Source organism: Physcomitrium patens, chromosome 7, assembly GCF_059467195.1.
Source record: "Physcomitrium patens ecotype Gransden chromosome 7, ASM5946719v1, whole genome shotgun sequence".
In the NCBI taxonomy this organism is placed as follows: domain Eukaryota; kingdom Viridiplantae; phylum Streptophyta; class Bryopsida; order Funariales; family Funariaceae; genus Physcomitrium; species Physcomitrium patens.
The window spans coordinates 15,601,630-15,624,854 of record NC_143416.1 but is presented as its reverse complement, the minus strand read 5'-3'; the positions used below and the strand labels follow the sequence as shown (position 1 = coordinate 15,624,854).

The window sequence follows — 23,225 nt, the reverse complement described above, 5'->3', positions numbered from 1 at the left end:
GAATACATTTTGAGTCTTACAACCTTGTCAATTATTTCTTCCATATAAAAGAGTAGATAATATTCATTTCTTGTTGCAGCATTGAGTTTTTGAAAGTTGATACAAATGCATAGTTTACCTTTTTCTTATGAATGGTTACCATTGATGATATCCATGGCGCCAAATTGATATATGATATAAATTTCGCCTTAAACAATTTGTCTAATTTTTTGGATATCATAGTGGTATAATTAGCATTCATTCAATAATATTGTTGCTGAATCAAAGTCATGATTAGTAATAAATAACTACTATGTTTTATAATGGCTATAGATATGTTCTTTTGATCTTTGTGCAATCATTCTAAAATATCTTGTTGTTTTCAGTTTATCAAGTGCATTTGCATTGATTTTGATATTTTTTGATTCTTCTATAGTTTTCAAATTGACTAATTGGATACGTTCTATGACACCATGTGTCTACTCCTTAATTGGTGTATTTTGTAACACTAGGCACACTAAAACCTTCTTTAATATTGTAGTGTTCAAGATTTCTTTGGAACAATGTGGCAAAATATCTAAACATTATTTGATTGAAGTCAATTAGATTATTAGATGTATTTTGTTTAAGAAGTCTAAATTTTTATTAATATATAATAAAAATATCTCATGCTTTGTTATTAATCTCTAGTTCCATTATCTTTTAACTAAACATCTTGTGTTTTTGGTTTGAACATGCATAATACAAATGTCTATTGGAATTATTATAAATCTTTGTTTCTTAGTTAAGGTTAAGCAATTCTTACTCCAATCATGTGTAGTACTCATGTCTTGTAACCAAGGTCATTGCAATAAGATTAAAAAATAACTATCTTATAGCATCTTGATGATTGCAAAAGTAAAAGATGTCATGATACCATGTATAGAGATTGGTACATTTGTGAGAATTTCCAATAGAATTATTGACACATTGTTCGTCATCCAAACTATAAACAATATAACTTTTGGTGTTAAGAGCTAGAGATACTTACAAATATGATTGGCTATAAAATTTACTTTGGAGCCTCCATTGAATAACACATTAGTTAATTTGTATTGTCTTAACTAAATAAAAATTACTATAATATCTGAGTCTATTATTGTGGTATTTATATCAACAACTTCTAAAGTTATAGTGATTAGTTTATGTAATTGTTGTAGATATGTTTGGAGATCTAGAATGAATTTTAGTAGTTTTTTCAATGTAATTGTGACTTTTGTGGTATCAAAAATTTTGTCCTAAGTTGGCATATTAAGTTGTATTATTTGAAGTTCTTCTTGTATCATCATTTTAAGGTTATATAATTATTCTCAATGTTATTGAAGAAATTATTTTGGGGGTTTTATTCGGTATTCTATTGTCTCCAAATCTTGATCTTTTTATAATTGTGTATTGTGGCAAAAATGGTTGAAACATTTGTACTAATATCCTTCACTTTGGAAATTATTATACTGGCTCTATAAACTTGACCCTTAACCTAAGATAGCAACAATTGTGGTTTATATGTTGGACAATTGTGTCAAAATATTAGATCTATAATTCCAACAACCATTGTTCATATGCAACTATTAATTTGGTTGAAATGTGTTGTAATGAACTTCTTCAGGATATAATACTCCATCTTTATTTTGTAGTTGTTCTGCAAGCTAGTTGTTTGGATTTTGAGGATTCCATCTGTAAGGTAGTAGATGTTAATAATTGCAATTGCTACACATATTAGTTATTATACTAACTTTGGTATTTCATCCATGTCAAGAGATCCTTTGTAGACTCCTCTTTTTCTTCCAAACTTTCTTTTGATGTTTCTACAAGGTCAAGAAGAAGTTTACATTTATCACCTTTCTTTGTGGAGGTATCTTCTTTTGGAGCTATGCCTTCTAATACCAATGGTTTGTTGAGCTATACTTCCAAACAAATAGCCATGTCTATCATTCATTGTGTTTATTGTCTCAAATTAAATGACCATCCCTAGCATGGTCACCAAAATGTTAGCTCAAGGTTTTGCTAATTAGTGGCATGCCTTAAATCAATAATTGTGTTATAACAACACACCTAAGATGTAAATGCTTCCTTTGGCATAGTATTTCTTTGTTACATGATCAAGATAAATATGATATTTTGTCTTTTCTTTGCAATCTATTTCTACACATCAGGCTATGCTTGAGAAGTCTAATGCCTTCGGCCAACTAATTTTGTATTAATGAGCATGCTATTATTGCTACTAATGTGTGGTCTTGTCTATTAGTTATAATCAAAGAAAGCAACATCTTGAAGTTAGGTCAACCCTACTTGCTTGAGGAGTTCACCAATATAGAACAATTAGCCATTATTCATTATAACAATCATTTGTAGGCAATATGGTTGGTTTCTAACAACTTATTATCTATAAGGCAATCAAATTTAAGCCATGTACGCATTAGTTTGGAGGCATAAAACCAATTGACTAAGGACATTGAACTTTTCAAGCATTTTCCAATGGATGAAAATAATATGTGTGAGTGGAAATATCAATTTTCTGAAAATGAATAAAGATATAATTGTTGTAGCAAGTGATATAAACTTGTTCTTAAAAGACAGATTTATACATTTAAATTCATATAGAAATTTACATAAAAGTCTTACAAGTTCTAATTAGCAACAAAAAAAATTAACAAAAGATTAATCTGGATATGGATAAATCATTTAAACATTAAATAAATTGATTTGGATCTATTAAGATAAGAATAATAAATAATCTTTAAATATTTTAGTAATTATAATAAAAAATAGAATTAAAAATTACATATACTTTAAAATATTTAATAAATTTCTTTTTTAAATTATATATATATATATATATATATATATATATATATATATGCATATGCATCAATACATTTATATTCATCAAAGCAAAATTGCAAGTATTCTAGAAAATATAGATAACGAAAAGAAATTAAATTTGATGAAGTAGAAATTTTAAAAAATACATTACCATCTTGATAATAAATTATTTTTTCAGATTGTTAAAAAGTTGTATTAAAAGTTTAGTTAGAATGTGTAAGATTATTTTTGACACAACCAAGTTATATATACAAATTATCATCACTTTTGAATTTAACAATTTGTAACCTTCATAAAACAATAGTTGGACTGTCCTATCAGAATTACAAATGGTTTTACACATGCATATTTCAACCTAATCAGACTTTATGGTATAGACAAATAATTGCCATAATTATCTTTAAAAAATCTTTAACTTTGTTGTATACTTTTGTCACGATGTCACTGCTACTCAATGCATGTTAGCAAAGGAAATGATTGCTATTTGTAGTTCATAATACCTATTCTAATATCTTATTTGTAGCTGTTAAATACCTGCAAATAGTTGCTGTAATTATCAACATCTTTCAACACTAAAATAAAAATACAGAACATTTAGTGATAATGAATCGTGAATAGTCTCCAAAAAGATGTCTAAAATGAAAAAAATACTTTAAAAAGTACAAACAAATCAAATACTTGTGCATTTAACTTGACACAACGACGTGAATGTAGAATTTAACTGTTTTCAAGAAACATTTATTTAGTACGATCAGAATACTAAAAAATTAAACACACATAAGATAGCAAACAGGGCATTATTTTCATCCTCATTCTGAAGGAAATGCCATTTCTGCTTTACCCCATTTAAATTTCAATCTAGAGTTTCTTAAGACTCCTCAATTGTCGTTCTTCATTTTATCTTGAAGTGTAAGATTACTTCTAGATAAATGCACTCCCAACATTAACACAAACAATCGCAATTGCAACACTAACACCCAATTTATACATATATATTGTAAAATCGGAGAGAGCAATGGTTCAAGTTTAAATGCATGCCATTCATTGAGATAAGTTAAACACAAATCTTAGAGATCACCACCACGACGGCCAATGGCTTGTAATTGGTCACGAAGGACATTTGCTATGAAGAAGTTACACTGAAGGTGCTAAGTAAGCGACGTAAGGCCTCACTCCTCACCAGGGACTATAAACCTGAACAGGAGATTCGATGAATTTCAAAAATCTGTGGAAGAAAAAGGCAAATGTTCCAAGTACTACCTGTGTAGTAAAGTCCTTATCTTGAAATACTACACTCCTTTCAGAGCATTCAAACAGCAAACCAAGGTAGCATACTATCGCTGAGCTGAAGCAAACGCTAGAATTGACTAACTCAGAAACAAGTTACAAAATTACGAACTTGAAATGATCACCATGTTAGTGTACAACTTCAAAAAGTCCGCAGCAAAACTCTTTATTTCACATGCTACTCTCTTTCACCACCTAAACTCTCCTGCCGAAACAAATGATACCTTCGATGTGCCCTAATCACACATAGAATGTAGCCATCTATCTCTTAAGCACGACAGCAGACAAGAGACGCTGACGCACGCCCTGTTCCACAAAGACCAGTTGGTAATTAGTATCGTAGTACCTGTTTGCCTAACTTTAGCCATTTGAATGTTCTTAGGATATTGGCTCCACAAAGCATCTTTTGAAGAGGGCCCTTGGAAATGCTGATGCTGATCAATTCTGTCAAGATACTGTCCACTTGCAATATTGTTCCCCAATCTGAATACAATGCCAAGCCATTCCTGAATCTGACAAAGACTGGGTTCAAAAGACAGAAGATTTAAGGATTAAGATATATTCTACACCAAGAGCACGCCTTCGCTTCAAAGGTTTTATGTCACAGTTGCATCAAAAAGTCCCCAGAATGATTTGTGAAAAGTATCGTAGATTTGCTTATATTAGTCGGCCTGCTTCACTTCTGGGTTGCTCACTGACTCCTCTAGTTCGGAGAGGCTTACGACTCGGTAGCCACGCTTCCTCAGCTCTGGTAAAAGCAGGCGCAAGACCTGCACCACTCAAAGCATGAACAATATGGAACATCCTACAAAGCTTACATTGCCACATAATTTTAAAATAATTTCAAAGCCATCCTCACGAGACAGATTGAAACACATGCAAGTATTTGAAGATTCTCAGTCATTGTTCTGCATCTTGTGATGAATACCAGAGGAGTTTGTGCCCACTGAGGAACACGGTCATGTAGTATAATAACTGCTCCTGGATGGATCTGCAAAATAAACTATGCCTATCAAAAAAGGCTCCAGTATTTGAAGACCACCATGATGTCTATGTGGGCAAACACAGTGATATAATTCCCTAATTCAACAAGGAAGCACTATTTAGAATGGGCACTAACCCGCCAAAGCAGAATCTTTACGAGAAGATGAGCTTGTCGTTCGAACATATGATCCATGGGATACAAAGATCCCAACGCAACTCGATAGCCGTGCTTTTTGCAAGTCTTTACAATCTGCATATTGTAGAAACCATGTCCCTGAAAGCACAAAAAACATGTAAATATGAGAGGCTCGAGATTGTAGGGAGAATTAGCCACTGTCCTGCATCATCAATTTCTAGATTTCTCACTAGGGAAAGAAGTCAATGAGTTGAGATGGAGAAAATGCTTACTGGGCGGAACCATTTCTGAGCTTGACCACTAGAATTGTTCCGATAGTAATCCTTCAGACGATTGTCGCATTCAATAAGCTGCGTCTCAAACTCTTCCTTTACATGACACAAAACCACTTTTAAACCTCAGAGCTAATACCGAAAGTATTGAGCGAAACAAGAGGTGGAACGATTACTGACTAGCGTGCAAGAAAGATCTTTCGCTTCACCAACTTCCGCTGATGCATGTAAGCACGCCCTCTATCTGCTTGGACAGACTGTCCAAACCATAAGAAGTAAAACTAATGAACAAACTGGAAGGAGAAACTGTCATGATACCTTGGAAAGAGTCCAACTGGCAACATCGGCCATCATATGATTCGCCACTTCATGACCTGCTCTTACATCAATCCAAACGTCTGTAAGTTCCAGACACGTGATCTACGAGCGCCTAGAGTGTAATCTGCACCAAAATGGTGATTCCTGAACTCATTACCCTGAAAGTTACCTTTCTGTCCAGGGTCTCTAAAAAAGGTACTGCATAGAGCTTGCATTCCTGATTTAAGGCCCTTAATTTCACTGACGACTAAAAACAACACCAGGTAATTGTTTCTGTAACGTTCTAAGTCGTGAGAAAGTGGAGAGGGCCGATAAAGATACCTTCAGCAATAATACGATCCACTACAAGAGGGCAGCGCGCCATGTGGTTGCCAATCAGGAACCACGTCGCCCTGCAGTTATTCTCCTTTAGGATGTCCAGCAACTGTTTAATGTAAGGCAAGCTCAAAATCAAAACTCAAGAAGTGGAATGGAACATCAGAATCATAAGCCACAGCACCGCTCAGAAAAATAACGCTACCAAAAGGTGAGAAGATGTACCTGAGGAGTGATGTGTGCATGGGGGCCGTCATCGAGAGTTAAAGCAACGAGTTTTTCTGCACTATCGTTACGATGAAATATTAATTCCTCGATCAGATTAACATAACTTTCTACGAATACGTAAACTATGTGCGCCCGGACAAGACGTACCCAGCCAAACCCCTGAATCCCAAGGAAGAAATATCAACCTAGTAGCTGCACTTCTCACCAAAAAAAATTTAAAAAAAAAAAAAAAAAAAAAAAAAAAACGTTAAGTTGTAGAGCAGCAAAGACAGGATTGATCAGGCCCCACAACCTACGTGTCATATCTTAAAAACTACTGCATGATGTGAACATGGTTGGAAATATGAGATGATGTTTACCTTGTGTGGGTTTAAGATACATAACATGTGGCTGAAGTTTCTGTGTCCATTTCACAATCCACAGTGGGTGGCAGAGTATCCTGCCAAAAACAACTAGCCAGTAAAAATTCAAAGAGATAACACTTTCGCAAAAAGCTTAGACACTGCGTATACTGCGTCCGGAGAGATTGAGCGCCATCCGCTAGTTGCAAAACAAGTGCAGAATTGAAGAGATTCTTCGGGTCTGAGTGATGTAGTGAAAGGGAATCTTACGCGAGGCCCAATAGAAGAATAATTGTAAAAATCAGACTTCCAAGCGCCACAATCACAGCCATCGGCACTATATTGGCCTGTACATTCGCCATCAAGCTAGAATTCACAAGCATGTCTATGCCTCCAAACGCTGAGACGTGCCAGCCTTTAGCACCAACTTGCCTGTTATCTCTACCTGAACCTCGAATCTGCCGGGGTTTACTAGCGTCCTTCCTATCTAAGCTAGGCCTTCGTTGCCAAAGGCTGGTTAAATGGTCCGCAAGTCGTGGACCTGATCCTTGTTGGGACCTAAACCTTGAGTTCCGACTCCTCAACGTCTTTGGCTTGCAATTTCTTTGGAAAATAATCCTCCATCGAGGACTGCTCGAATTAGTAGGAGTAATGGATGTGCCGATCGGAGGGGTTGAAGTTGCCTCGTAAGAAGAGAAAGTGGTCATGATTTAATTGGCACGGGGCTATAGCTCCATGTAATCGGAGATCAGCACGAGATGAACATCAAACACCGACAGCCGCGTCGAACCCCAACTTAGACTGAATCCAGCGCCACATACACCAAAATGTCATTATATATTATTTAAAAAATTAAATCATGAAAAATGCAAACAGAAGAACTCTCCCCGAAATTGAACGGAGATAGGAAGCTGAGGATGATATGGTGCCGAATATCGTAGCGCAAGACTAACAACACCCTAAACATCATACATATCTCACTGGAACCAAATTCAACAAATTTTCTTTAAAATTATTAATCCCCTTTTCCATTCCTAAACTGATGACAAAAATCTGCAACACTCACGCCCTCCTCTCGACCGGAATCTTGAAGTTCACAAGTCTCTAATTATACGTACATAGAAGATACTCCTCTAAAGCTACTATGGAACATAACCTGCGGGTCAAGGGCAGGAAAGTAGAAGAGGAACCATAAGCCACCTCACGGACTATCCCACGAAGAAATGCACTGCAATAGGTGATGTAGCACAGGGATACCGAAAAATTTAGCTAAAAATTAAGTGAAAGTAAAAGTCTGCACAGAAAGCTTGCCAAATTGTCAAGCCTAGTACCCGAAGCCATTCTCCACACTTCAACCCATAAAAAATAAAAAGTTCACAGCGCGGGCTCAGGCCAGCGAAGAGCAGATCCACCCAACAGGCATTCGAAGGTACACAAAACATATCCCCTGGTCGTGAACGTTGGCATTGCACAACTGAAACAATACCAACGCACAACAAGGGCTCTTTGCCTTCATGATCTAAGCTAGCACTTGGAGGATGATGTTCCTAAAGCAATTGAAAAACGCACATTCCCAGCAGAACAGTAACACCAGCGAACAGTGTGGAAATAAATTCCAACATCAAACGCAGATTCAACCCAACTTACCAGTAACTACCAATATAATAAAATAAAAATAAATAAATAAATAAATAAATAAAAACCTCCGTTGAGAACCAATACAAGTATAGATGATAAGGACTAGTAGCTGGTGCATGGTCAGCAAAACCCCATATGTCGGTAGTATATGCATAAATAAACCCATTTCTCATGCTGACAATGAATCATAACCTGGGCAGACAACTCATCTGGAAAAACGGGAAATTCTGAGTCAAACAGTAATAGCACTGAAGACGGCATTGACCCATTTCTAGAATCCAAGCTCATCATCACCGCCACGAGACAACTCAAAACCCACAGTGAAACTTGAGGCAGACCGATAAACGGAGTGACAGACAAACTCATCGTCACTATGCAAACCAGCCCTTCTTACGCAACTCCAGTCACATATAATACCTGCAACACATTCAAACTCAACACCCTTTTCAACATCTGGCATACTGGTTGAAAGGTTCAAACACCAGAAACCCCACTCCGGTGGACAACGATCGAATGTGCAAAATGGAACGAGGGACCTCATCTCGCGGCCTAAGCTACCAAGAAGACTCACCGCCATTCTACCCACTGTATCGATCCACTACATTACAGATAACCTACGAAGCCGCCGCCACGTCCTCAAAACATCATGAAAGCCTCCAATCCCCATGACGCCGCAAAAGCCGAAACTGAGCTCACAACCCAAAACCCAGACCCTAAGTCCTCGAGCCCTTCACTGTCGGTCTACAAAAGCCACCGACTCAACCCATCTAACTTTTTTGAAAAATCCTACCAAGGAACTGCTGCGGAGCCAAGCATCCTTCAAAAGTCGGTAAACGAACATCCCAACCTTCGACGGCACTTATATCAATGATCTCACCCCAGGGCCAGGTTATTGAGATCGGGTTTCGCGTACACTGACCTCACTGCTCCAGTGCCACCGGCTTCATTCCCCACAAACCATGCAGCCACCATCCAGCGAATGGCTCAGGAGCGGGGGCGAGAAAGAGGCCAGAGACGTTGAGCAGATTGAGGAGGTGGGTGGGGTTGAGTTGCGCATGAGCAATCGCCGGAAGACAATCTGATGGATTCGCGCATCAGCCACGTGCACGCGGGCGGTCCCATCGGTGCCATGCCCCCAAAGCTTCCATTTTCTCATATCAGGGGAGCTACTTCCCTTGCCAGATTCAAACATCCCCCCTCACCGCGGCACGGAGGCACTTGGCGGTAAGCCCCAGCTTGTGCAATTCCGGGTATCCACCCAGACCTCGTCGTCAAATCAGGGCCCAGCACGTCCTATTAGTCGGCGAAGGAGACGTCCGTAGCACCTTATCCTGCTGATACTGCGGCGCCGGAAGGGTATCAAGTGAGTATACAGTTCTGTCCCCTCGGCCACGTCGGATGCGATTGTGCTTGCGACGTCGACCACAAGTTGCCTGCAAGAACTGCGAATAAACATAACCGGACCTGTTGACGATTTTATCCAGATGTCATCACATCCGGTTCTGTTTGTGAAGCTGTACCTATGCGATACCACGTGAATTTCTGACAGTGGTCAGATTGATACCCTGACTTGTTCGTGCTATCTTCGAGGCTTTTAATCCACGTGCTGCGGTTATGGGTGGGGTTATGATTAGTCCAGTTTCGATAAAGTTTACTGAAGGAACTTAAGTCGGTTTTGGATAAGCATAAATTAATGTAAAGCTTGACTGGCCGAGATCAAAAAGTTTATAGATAATGCTTTTGCTGAAACAAGAATGAGTTCAAGTAACCAAATCTCCTACTCAGAGGCTCACATTAAAGTAATGAGATGCAAAGTGAAGTGGCATGAAAAGCAACTTTTGATTACATTCTAACAGTACGATAATAAACCTAGCCCGTTGGAATTTTTGTTGTGTCAGTCATGCCTATTTATAATCAAATCAATAAGTACTACTTTGGATGTAAATACAGCTATGTAGATGACACAACATCTACAACCATTATTGTTTTATTTGTTATGGTGTTTTAGATGTTGAATTACATAATGGGTATAAATGTTGTTGAATATGTGTTATAAAGACTAGAATCGGTACTTCTCTAACCAGTCTTTGTTTGATTTAATATTCATACAAAATTGGTTTTGTTGGTTGGTTTTGGTTTTGATTTTTTACTTGATTCCAAAAATGATCTAAAAACATCTTCCCCAAGGCTCTTAAGATTTTGAAGCATTCACAATACATCATCTGATTTCTACATGAATGTAAAGGATATTTTGTATATAATTTTTTATAAACACAATTTTACATAGATAAAACATTTTATATAAATTTACATCTTATGATTGTATCAGTATATTGTTATTTGTATCAAGAGTTGCACCCTTTCAATATATAAAGATTTTATATTCTATATTTAGATATAAAATGTGAATCAAAAGTACTTTAAATTTTGTATCTCTAAAATACCAATTCTTTTAAAACTCTTATATCAATATATTTTTTTTATAAGTTTTTCCTTTCTTTTATCTTCTTAAGAATAAATTTGCTTATAAAAGTAAGAACCATTGTTAAAGGCTGATTTTATAATGTTAACCAAGATCTCTAACAAGCTTATTCTTAATATTATTATTGATTGGATATTCTTACCACTTGGTCTAATGTAAGATTAAAGCAATGGATGAGCCATGACTTGAGCACACAAGCTAAGGTTTCAATGGTTATTGATTATAGTTCTTTGTTGACACAGCCATGGCCATACTACAAAGTTCTAACTTGGCTGAAGATACATTAGGTCTTGAAGTTTAATATAGTTACAAAGAATTACTATGAATGAGAAGTGTAATTATATCATTTATTTATTTACTTATATATATATGCAACATAAGGTAGGAGTGCTTTGCAATGCATGACATCTTATGCAGCATGTGTTAAAAGAGTAAAATGACAAACACATTCAAATTCTAAAAGCAATGTCAAAATAGACATTTGAGAAATGTTACTAACAAATTTAATTGAAGAGCAAGAGATCTTGGATTTCTTTGACTTATATTACACAAAAGAATTTATGTAACTAATCAAATCATTGCCAAATGAGTCCATTTCCATTAGGTTCTTTGAGAGTTACGCCAACATACTACTCAAAATGAAGAAGTTATAAATTAAGCCGTAGAAAAACTTTCTCAAGATGTAATTATTGCATATTTCATTAGAAATAAGTCAGTTGCTAATGTGTTAAAATTTTAGAAGACAAGCTTCGAAGAAAGTGTTGGAGGCCTTACAACCTTCAATAAAAAAATTGAACCCACACAATATCAAAATTATTAAGCCAAGATTTTGCATAGCTATGAAGTCTTACATGGAATAGAAGCTCAAAGTAAAAGTATTAAATCCATTGACTAACAAGCACAAATTTGTTTCCATTGATTACTTAAATCTCCATATTTGCTCCTAATATTGTTTATATACTAGATCAAAGGTTGTATAGTCTTAGTCAAGGCTGAAGACAAATAATAATAATCATAGGAAAAAACAAAGCCATCTGCTAAGCCTAAAAATACTAATACAATTGCAACTTTAAACTTTAACAATCATCAACCATATATGTCTATATTCTTGAAACACAACAATCATAACTTTGCAAATACTGAATTTTATTCTTATTATTCTTTATAGTAACAACCAGAAAAAATCTTTAAAAGAATTGAGAAACAACAACATGTAACCAAAGTAGCTATGAAAATCTAAAAAAACCTAACACTAGGTTTAATACAAGCCACAATTAAAGATCTACAAGTCATAACTATAATTCTTCACTAATCTTTTATAATAACCTAACATACTATCTTTAATTCAATATTGATATTTAATTAGTTTCTTATATAATCACAATCTTATCAAATTTTGTGGATAGTCCTAAGCTAAAAAGACATTAGAAGTGTTAATAGCTTAGAAGCCAATTTAAGCAAAGTGTCACCATGCAATGGCTATATAGCATTGTACTTGAAAGAACAAATTATTCTTATTGTAGACTTAAATCAAGACTCAATACAAAATAGCAAAGATCATATGTTATTATATTAGCTACATGTTGGAACCATATGCCAAAGGCTCTATTATACTAAAAGCAACAATGCTAATACTATAAGAAAGTAGTGCCAACTAAAATCTTAATTCCTAAAAAAACATAAGAATTATATTGGAATCAAAAAGGTTATCTAACAAAGGTCAATTTCTTGCAATAAAAATAAAAAACTAACACAATAGCACCAACAAATGAGTTAGTTAAATTAAGAGAATTTGTGAACATTCATAAGTATTACAAAGAAGAAACAATTTTTTAAATACCTTATACAATCATTATAATAGAAATAATTATTTGAGACTCTTCATTCTTAAATTCTTAGATCTTATAAACTGCAATTAGTCGAAATTAGTTGATTTGATTAACCTTAGAATTATAATATAATAGATCAAATCTCTTTAAAAAAAATATAATAAGGCTTTTATAATTGAAAAATTGGATTATCAAGGTTAAAATCCTTAAGGACTACAAACCTCAATTACATTATATATTAAGGTGCCTTTTCTAAGAATACAATGTTTCATATAATTTATATAGATCATAGATTCACATTAAATATAAAGAGATTTCATAAGCCAATTCTGTCAAAAAATCTTCATATATGTGGATTTTTTACAATTAGACTAATAAAAATGAATAAAAAGAATAGAATCCAATGATATAGAGACTTTGGATCCTAAAAATTAGACATGTCTCTTGCAAGTTGGATACATATTAGAGATCCTATTAAATCTTCTTTTATAGCTCATAATTAGATAGTATAAATATAGAGGCAAGAGTCAGGCCTTCTTCACTCTTGTTAACTATTTTCTTATTTCTAGTCTAGTTTCAAGATCATTTTAGTTTCTTCTTGAATATATATATATATATATATATATATATATATATAAGTATTTTTACCTCTTTTTTTTTAATATTTTTTAAAAAAATATTTCACTTGATTATTTACATTCTTTAAGTTTCCATCCAAATCACTTTGGTATATACATGTATTTTTTTATTTTTTAGTAGATGTTTAATCTTAAAATCTTTGCTTTGATGAAAACAACTTTTGCACATGCAAGACTTAATAGACAATACGAATGAAGTAAAAGATTATTAGAAAATTAGTAGAATTATTTTAGAAATAAAAATTAATTAAAAAAAGAATTTTTTGCCTTGATTTTTCTATGGTTTAGTTGGTAATTTGATTTTTGGTCATTAATTATAATCTTAAGTTATTAAAAAAAGAGTTATGTATTTTGATAAACTTGAAAAAAAATTAATTCAAATTAATATCTTTATTATTAATTTAGTGATACAAAAATAAAATATTCTATTTATTATTAAGTTTTATTCAATAAAAAAGACACATGGTCTAAATCCCATTTCTATACAAAGATAATATTAATTTTAGTTTATGTGGCGCAAAAGTGAAAAAAATGATACTTGATGGAGAAAAATTAGTCATAATCTCTCTCTCTCTCTCTCTCTCTCTCTCTCTCTCTCTATATATATATATATATATATATATATATATATATATATACTGGTTTTGTAATTATTACCAAACTTGTTCCAATTGGAATTGAAATGTTTTCTAATACAAAGTAACATTAAATTTCTATAATTAAAATCTTTAAAAATCCTTTACTTGGCATTAATACATTTTTGATAAAATTCTTCTTTCTAAATTCAAATGTTTTTGTAAGATTAGATTGTTGTTAAATAAAATTTATTGATAAGACTAAATGAACTCAAAGGAAGAAGTTTGTGTTTGAAAATGAAGTATGGATCACACTTTATACTAGAAGGATAGTTTGAAAGAAGCATATCAAATTTAGAAAGTTTTGTTGGAAATTTATCAAAAAACAATTATGAAAACCATTTGTATCATACATATTTTATACTCAAAGAGAAAATGATTCTTAAATAATTAAAGACATACTTAGTTTAAAAAGTGACAAATACATTAAATAGAATACTAAAGTATCTTAATATATTGTGATCATATGAAGAAGGCTATATGACCTTATTTTAATAGTTGCTACATATTTTTAATATTTTTAGTTTTTCCTTTGAATATAAAAAATTTAAAAGTTTTTTTAAATTTTTTGACTCTATTATTGCATTGAATATGATGTGATTTTTTTTGCCAAAAAAAATTTTAAAAATATATATTTTCTTTTATTTAAACAAAATTTTACATAAGGTTTATAAAAATGAAGGATTTTTTACATTAAATTAAAGAAAAAATATATTTTTTAATCTACAAATCATAAATAAAATATTTCTCAAAAATATGAAAATTTTTTATCGGAAATTATATTGGTTTTAAAATTATATATGTATATATATAAATATATATAAAATATCACAAATAAATAATGTATTAAATTATTTATGAATATAATTTAATATCATATAATATTTTAATTATTTAATTTAAATTTAATTTAAATACTAAGCAGAAAATACTTTTATTTATATTTTGATATAGAAATTACTAAAAATAGTAAATATGATGTTTTTATATTTAAGTGATAAGATGAAATGTCAAAACTTCTAAATTCTTTCATTAGTCAAATGTAAAATTTAGTCTTTATACAAATAAAAATATAGTGTTTTGAAAAATGTACCAAAAGGCTTTAAAAAGAAATGATGAGGTGAAATGCATTTTTTTGCACATAACATATATAGTTTTAACTTCTAAAATTTCAAATGGATCTATCTCAAATTGTGATATTTAGAATAAATTAGTATGTTTTATCAAAATTTCTTTAAATAAACATTAATGTTTTATAAAAAAAATATTTTATTTTATATTATATTATATCAAGACATAAACCAACATATTTAGAGTTTTAATAAGTTAATGATATAGTGTACTTCATGGTACATTATTATTATATAACATATTCAAAGGACAAGGATTCTTAAAATGAATTTTACTTTTGACCAATTCAAAGATATATCAATTATTGAAGCTTTGAGATTATTGATACTTTAAGATTGTTGATGCTTGTCTATTATTTAAGTCTTTAAATTTGAGCTATTAATTTAGATAGAGAAATATTGCTAATCTATTCAAAGAACTAATTTCTTATTATGTTGTAAAGATTGGTATTGATCTTATCAAATATATCCAAATTTTAAATCCAAATATTATTATTAATATTTATATCAGAATAAATTCAAAAGCCTTATCTATATTTAACATTGCCTTAAAGGCATTGATTTTGGTATCTTCCAAGTAATTTGATAATAGAAATCAATAATGTGGACTTTGTATGTGTATCATATATTTGCTTGTGGATATTTGCAACTATCTAAAAAGTAAAAGAGCAACATGTTCTTGCAATTATCATCAAAATGTGCAATAAATCAGTCATCACATTTAATTACTATAAGTATAATAATTACTAGTTATATAGCAATACATATAAAGATCTTGCCAGATGTTCATTTTACATCATTTCCATGGAAAATCTATAAATAAAAATTAAATAAAAAAAAATACGAAGCAAAAAAATAAATCTTAGATAATAAAGTATGTGATTTAATAAAATATCAAAAAAATCTAAAAACAAAGATTTGATGTTCTTTCTAATAAATATGTTTAAAATTTAAAAGTATGAATAAAAGCCATTGATATACATTTGCGGTAGATAATTAAAATTTATAATTTTTATGAAAAAATCAAAAAAAGATACTCAAAAGAATCTATTTAGACTTTCACATCAATGTAATTTTTGCATAATATATTGTGCACAAATATGTTATGTAAGTGCTACATTATACAAAAACTATATTATAGAATCAAATAAAAATTGATTATCTAAAGATTGTTTAAAGTAATTATATCATATATGCTATGTATATTTTTATTCTATTTATATGATTAAAAAACTAGAAGTAGATATATATGTTCTATATTGAAAAAATTGTGGAGGCACTTATTCTTTCTTTATATCTTCATGGCATGTAATAACAATCCACAACTACTCTTTATACCATGTGACTTAAGTAGCAGATCTTAGATATATATATAAATATACCATATAGTTGGAATATAATAAAAAATTATAATATCATTATGTGATGAGTAGATATATAATATATACTATCAATATAATATTCATAAATAAAAATTAAAAATAAGTAAATAACCATGACTCAATTATAAACAAAACTGATAAGGGTGTTAAAAATACCTCTTTTACTTGCTTTCATTGTGCATATTAAAGTCTTTTTGTATTTAAAAATCTCTTAATACTTATTTTAAGAGGCATAATGGATAATCTAAGTAAAAACTATCATATATGTCTTAAATGCCCACCATTTTTAATATACATTTCAACATGACAAATTACCAATTAGAATGTCTTTCAATGACTCAAATAGTCTACATGCCACCCCATAGAACAAATATTATATAAAAATATTGTTAGAATGCCTTAAACACTTCTAAATAATATATATTTCAATCCAATTAAAATTTATGATATCTTGATATTAATTCTATAATTAATATGTGATAAATAATATGATATACAATTGTATATATGATCCTTTTAAGTCCGTCCATCTTGGTCTTTTAGCAACAATATTTGTGACTTGAATACCTTCTATGCACATAGAATTATACATCTTATTGTTATAATCAAAGTAATTAGTATAGTTGAATACTTTCTATGCATATAGAATTATACATCCTATTGTTATAATCTAAGTAATTAGTATAGTTTTTTGCAAGTATATAAACTTCAAAATAAAACCTCTAATTAGTTTTCTTATCTTTTAAACTGACATATTTTTTTATGATAATATTGTTTAATTTTTATATTATTTTATTTCTTGTATTATTTTTTAATTTAATATTATAACATTATAAAGATTGTATTGTAATATTTATTTATAAAGAATCTAATTATCTTTTGCTTTAGCTTATTAAAAATATAAATATTTAAGTAAGTTTGAATGTAAAATATTAATTAATTTGAATTAAGTTTGAATTATTTAATAATTAAATAAATCCATGTTGTTGTCTTAAAAAATATGCAAAATATTAATTAATTTTTTTTGAGAACTAATCTTAAAGTTTAATCATCAGAAAGAAAAAAATTGAGCTAAGTCATTCAATCATGTGTTTTACATAGAGATTTATATAGGGATGGTTATTATTTGAAAATCTACACTTGCCTAAAATCCAACAAAATACAAGTCACAAAGCCATAGAGAGCTCAAATTGCAAGTGCAACTAATATTGGAGTTGTAAGAAGAGAGATACTATAATTAGTAAATATATTGTAAACAATGTAATTACTAAAAGAAACAATAGAAAAAGCTTCATCATTACTTCTTTTGCTAAATGATCTCCCTTATGGTAGCAACTACTTCAGTGCACTGTGTATGGAGCTTATTAAAGACAAGATTATTAAGACAACCAATCAAAGGGCTAATTTGGCTTCCTGAATCATCCTATTGATTTATACCTCCCCTAATATATTTTATATAGTAGATTAAATAAACTATTAAATATAAAAATGCACAATGTATTAAATAGACCATAAAAATTTAGGTGTTAAATTTTTACAATGTTCAATTGGATTTATATAGCTCTTCTAATTATACAAAAAAATAAAAATAAAATAAAATTCATGTCTTCTAATTTTCTGGTTTTAAATTCAATATTTTTTAAAATTTTAGTCGATTGGCATTTGATCCTTAACTAATCTAGATTAATAAAACTAAATTTCTACCTATAATTATATTAATGTAAAATTAGCATTGAATCCACTATTTACATAGATTTTAAAAACTAAATTTCTACCAATAGTTTCATTAATGTAAAATACAATATTATTATTTATGTAAATATCGATTTCATTAATGATTTTGTATAGTTGAACTTTATATGATATACCTATTTGGATTTTAATTAAAACTATATATTATTCAAAAGGTTAGGCAATGAATGAAGCAAAAACAAAATTACTTTAAAGTTATTATAAAGATTATTTTATCTTTTGTCATTATTATTTTTATAATTCAAATTATTGTTGATTATCAAAAACTTAGAAATGTAATTAATTTATTAAATTATACTTATAATTCTATCTAGTTTAGTTTTTAAAAAGGATCTTAAGTGAAGATAATTAAATTAGAGAAGAAAAAATTAATCTAATTTTTTTGTAGTCTTTTCTAAATTTGCAAGTCTATTTAAACTTTTAATTTTCGAAGTAGAAATTAACAAAAGTTCCTTTTTAGCAACATTTAGATACTTCCAAAATATTATGTATAATAATATTTTTTTGAATTAATTTCTATATTTTTTTAATAAATTATTAGTTTTTTCTATAAAAAAAACATAATATATAACCACTAAAATTATGCTTAATGATTTATATTATTATAAATTTTCATTTTAAAATCTACTTGGCATGTGTATCATAAAATATATATATATATATATATATATATTTTTTTTATATAAGTCATATGATAGTATTTTCAAATTTTCAACTTCATTATCTAATTTTGTTTTGAGCCTGTAATACAATATATTAAGGAGAACATTAAACAGATCCATGCTTTTACTAAAAAGATCCATCCTTCATGAAGAATATGGTAATCATGATGAATGTGCTTGATTTTCATTGCTTGCAAATCTAATAGTGGAGAAATGAATCTAAAAGTTGTTTTTTTTTTTTTTTTATGATGGTTAAGATGGGTGGGTTGATTTAGTAAAAACTTGGATCTATTTAAAATTTCTCTATATTAATAGTAATAATAGTTTTAAAATATTTATATTAGTATTTTTATTTATTAAAATATCTAATTATAAAATAAAATTATTATTTTTTATAAAAATATCTTATTAATATTAATTTTGAAAAAATAAGAAAATAAAACTAAATTTTTATTCATGAGAAGTAAATAATATGTGTAAATTAATAAATTTTTGACAAAGTATAATTGATAGTTTTTATAAAGAAACTAACTGATAAAATATAATGTTTAAAATTTTATATATATGTTAATTTTTTAAAATTTTAATTCTTTTATCTAAATAATTTAAAATAATTAAGGAAATAGGATTTTTTTAAATAAATAATTTAGGAAAATTATTAATATATAAAATTATTCGTGTTAAAATTATTAATATATATAAAATTATTTTTATTAAAATTATTCCTATTCTCATAAATTTTAAATAAGAATTAAAGACTTCTTTAAATGTGTTGTTTGTATAGGTTATGTTTTAACTCTAATTATGTCTTAGTCTTCTTTAATTTTTATCTATATAAATATCTTAAGTAAAAAATACTATAATAAGAAGTTTTAATATTTTCTATTCAATTTTTTCATCAAAATTAAATTTTTTCTTTATTTCTCCATGTCTCAAATTTTGATTGGATAATGATTCTTTATGAAAATAAAATAGCTAGTTCAAATATATTAATTCAAACAATATTATTACTATTATTATTTTTTATTTTCTTATGACAAACTCTTTTTGTAATGGATAATGCAACAACTTTAAGAAAATTAGAATATAATCAGCCATTTTATTTCATAAACTTTTGACTTGATTTAATTGCCATTTAATTCTAAAAATATAGTATTAAACAATATAACAATGAATTATGACTTTTTGATAAGTTTTATTGCATGTTTATAAAAAAAACTACATTATATAACAATTTCATATAAGTAATATATTTTAATATTTTAATTGTATTTTTCAAAAATAATAATACAAAAAAACAACAGATATAAAAAATATTCATAATAATACTATTAGTTTAAACATCTAATTTAGAAATGTTGCCAACAAAAAAAAAAAAAAAAAAAAAAAAAATCTTAGTTTTATCCTAGATTCTAATTATTTTAGTAAGTTGGTAACAAAAAACCAACTTTTATAACTACTTTTAATTTTTATTATTTATTTTTGTCTAATATACTTAATCAAATATAAATTTTTATCACAAGTATTACTTTTAATTTAAACAAGTAATATAAAAATATAAAAATAAATATCTAGTATATCATGTATTCTAACAAATATAAATTTAAGCTAAAATTTGAAATTTAGGAGAATAATAATAATTTTAATTTATTTATATTTCTATTTTAGAATATCAACATAATGTAATTGATTTAAAAAATAATTACTAATAAAATAAAAACAAAAACTATATTCTTATTACAATATTCAATTGTTTATATCAATGAAAATGTTTAAAACATTTAAAAATATTTCTAAAGAGATACGAAACTAAATAAAAGAAAATAGAAAAAAAAATTACATAAATTATTTTCATGCTCAAGTTCTTCTAATGTAGGTCATTATCCATAAATCAGTAAAATAATTGTTATATATTGAAAGAATAAGGAAGTATTTTTAAACTCATATTTATAAGATAAATAAAAAAAAAAGGGTATTGAGCTTAAAATTCAAGATTGCCCCTAGATAGTTTTATTTGCATTCTTAATCTCTATTTAATTTTTTTATATTATGTATTACAATTAATGCATAAAAAGTAAGACAATATGTGTTCTATATTACTTAATGTAAAACATGTTTGTTGATATCCTACAATATGAAGGCTTATCTATTTTGAATAATACATGTTTTTTTTATCTGCAATGTATATGTATGGAAGTATATTGTTTAAAAAAATACACCTTAGACATAAATACTTAAACATTTCAATCTTCTACATAGATATATGTATTCCAATCAAGGTGGAGATTGTGCAATGTGCCCCAAATCCAAATCCCTATTTTTCATATACAATTGCAAAGTTTTCTAGCTATTGCCAATTGTCCTTCCAATGCTTGCATTTTAGCATAATGTTCTTTTAGGGGATCAATAGAATGTTCCCAATGTGGTGTTCCGAGTTATGTTTTTCTTCAAATAAAATGAGGGGAATATGATTTTGTTTGCCTGGCTCCTAGGCAACACATGATTTCTTGTTCTCCGGAATGTGGATAGAAGAGAGTACAATGTGAAGGAGAATACAACAAGATTCTAAGGTCTTGAGAATGAGAATTGTCTTGCTCTTTCTCAAACCACATGCGTTGTGGATGTCTTTGTCGTGTATGCAAACGAAAAATCCACAACCAATGTTGTGTATTGTAAAATGATTCAGTAGCTAAATGACTCTAACAATATATTTACTTTATTTAGGTTCCCTCTAGTTAGTATATACACACATACATACATAGTAAACGAAATATAACACTAAGCAGGCAGGAAAATTGCAAGGTGGCAGGAGAGGCAGACATAGATGAAACAGAAAAGCATCGAAAGAGACCATCCAAGTGGTGGTGTGGGCCCGATATGGACCCACCTCCGTAGAAGAGACGAAGAAACCGGCGATGCGGCACCACCACATCAGGCGACGCGAAGAGAGTGGAGATTGAAAAATGGGGAGGAATCAGAAACAGCGTCCCTCCCTCACTCCCAATTGCAACACACCATGCGCACTCTGCGAGAGCAAGAGAGAGTGTCCCGGACTCACACTCTTACTCCCTCCCTCGCACGAGCATTCCATTCCCTTTGCGATCCCCCCACTTGCTTGCCCAGGTGGGTCAAACGTCGGTGCCCCGCCCCCTACAACAAACAGCCGTCGCTTCCGCACCAGGGTCCTGAGCCAACCAATTCAAGCAGGTCCCCCGTTTCCTCGCCTTTCTGGTGACCCCACCCTCTCTAGGAGTAAAAATCAGGAAAAGCAAATAGAGATGATTGATTCTTCCTACACAGAAATCATTAATCTCATTCGCGGGAATGCAACGGTCGACACTCGCCTCCGCACATCGATTCCGACCATAGATTTGTACTGGCGCTGAAGAAGTCAATAATGGCGGCGAAGTGGGTTACACTGACCGAGCGTCACGAGTGGCCTGCAAACGGTGCGAGAAATATTCGTAGAACTTGACCTCAAAAAACGAGTTGACAACCACCCTTGGCACGTTGCTTCGCTCATCATCGGAGTAGAGGCTCCAATCGACGCCCGAACTTGACTCCAGCTACTCATGACAAATTGCGAGAGTTTCATCCACCCTACTGAGGCTCGAGATCCACAGCGACAACATTCCCTCGTTTTTCTGTTTTTGTTTTTTGTTTTCTTTTTCTTTTTTATTTGTATGGTTATCATTGTAATTTTCTTCCGAAATGCCGGAATCCGCGAATGAAATCTCACGCCGCTAAAATCTATCTGCCAAGTATCCAATGTACGGCGAGGAAAGATGTGCGAATTCCGGCAAATGGAGGAGAACCCTGAGAAGATTCGGGAGAGGTGCGTGTTGCAGATGGTAGCAAATCTCGGGTGCCAGTTCGCAAAGCCTGCACTCTCCCCTCCATTCGGTCAGCTTTTTTGTGCTCATCTCCTCCCTTCTTTCACTATCAGGGATGGTATCTAATTAAGCACCTCGTGCTTTGTATTCTGACGCCCTGCAAGTTGCATTTCCCTGCCTTCGAGGTCCACAATCATCGTCTTCAAACTGGGTTCACTAGTTCACCTCCTCGTCGCCCAGAACGCGTCATCACGACATTCCCCAGGCACCCATCACCCCTGCCACTCCTATAACCTCCCCCTTCTTAACATCCTGGTGTCTTTCCATTTATCACAACAAAGGCCTCATGTTCTTCATCTATTTTTGCATCTGAATTGTTGACGTGCTCGATCGGCGAATATTAATCGTCGCGGAAGAATTCGAACAATAGGAAGTAGTCATTTAACAAAACATCGTACACATGAATATGTGATGGTTTAAAACACTGGATCGTGTCACATAGATTGGACTCATAAATGCCTC

General features: G+C 30.6%; 1 protein-coding gene across 10 annotated transcripts; it reads right to left on the bottom strand.

Moving 5' to 3' along the window:
* Positions 1-3,860: 3,860 nt before the first annotated feature.
* Positions 3,861-9,507, bottom strand: LOC112284919 (uncharacterized). Of its 10 annotated transcripts, XR_016504255.1 has the most exons (13): positions 9,280-9,507; positions 8,699-8,777; positions 7,879-7,950; positions 6,993-7,523; positions 6,741-6,820; positions 6,379-6,434; positions 6,160-6,262; positions 5,839-5,894; positions 5,521-5,616; positions 5,249-5,386; positions 5,057-5,119; positions 4,475-4,898; positions 3,861-4,035 (listed from the first exon to the last, which is right to left on the bottom strand). XR_016504255.1 is itself a non-coding variant. In XM_024525298.3 (11 exons), exons 3-11 carry the CDS (start codon positions 7,427-7,429, stop codon positions 4,791-4,793), a joined length of 1,137 nt encoding a protein of 378 aa, XP_024381066.1. In that variant the 5' UTR covers positions 7,430-7,523; positions 8,699-8,777; positions 9,280-9,507; the 3' UTR covers positions 4,183-4,790. The 10 variants fall into 10 exon arrangements, 6 of the variants coding, with proteins under 6 accessions (XP_024381066.1, XP_073391519.1, XP_024381069.1 ...); XR_016504256.1 differs by lacking the exon at positions 7,879-7,950; XR_002970558.3 differs by lacking the exons at positions 7,879-7,950; positions 8,699-8,777 and having other exon boundaries at positions 9,280-9,506.
* Between the last annotated feature and the right edge of the window lie 13,718 nt (positions 9,508-23,225).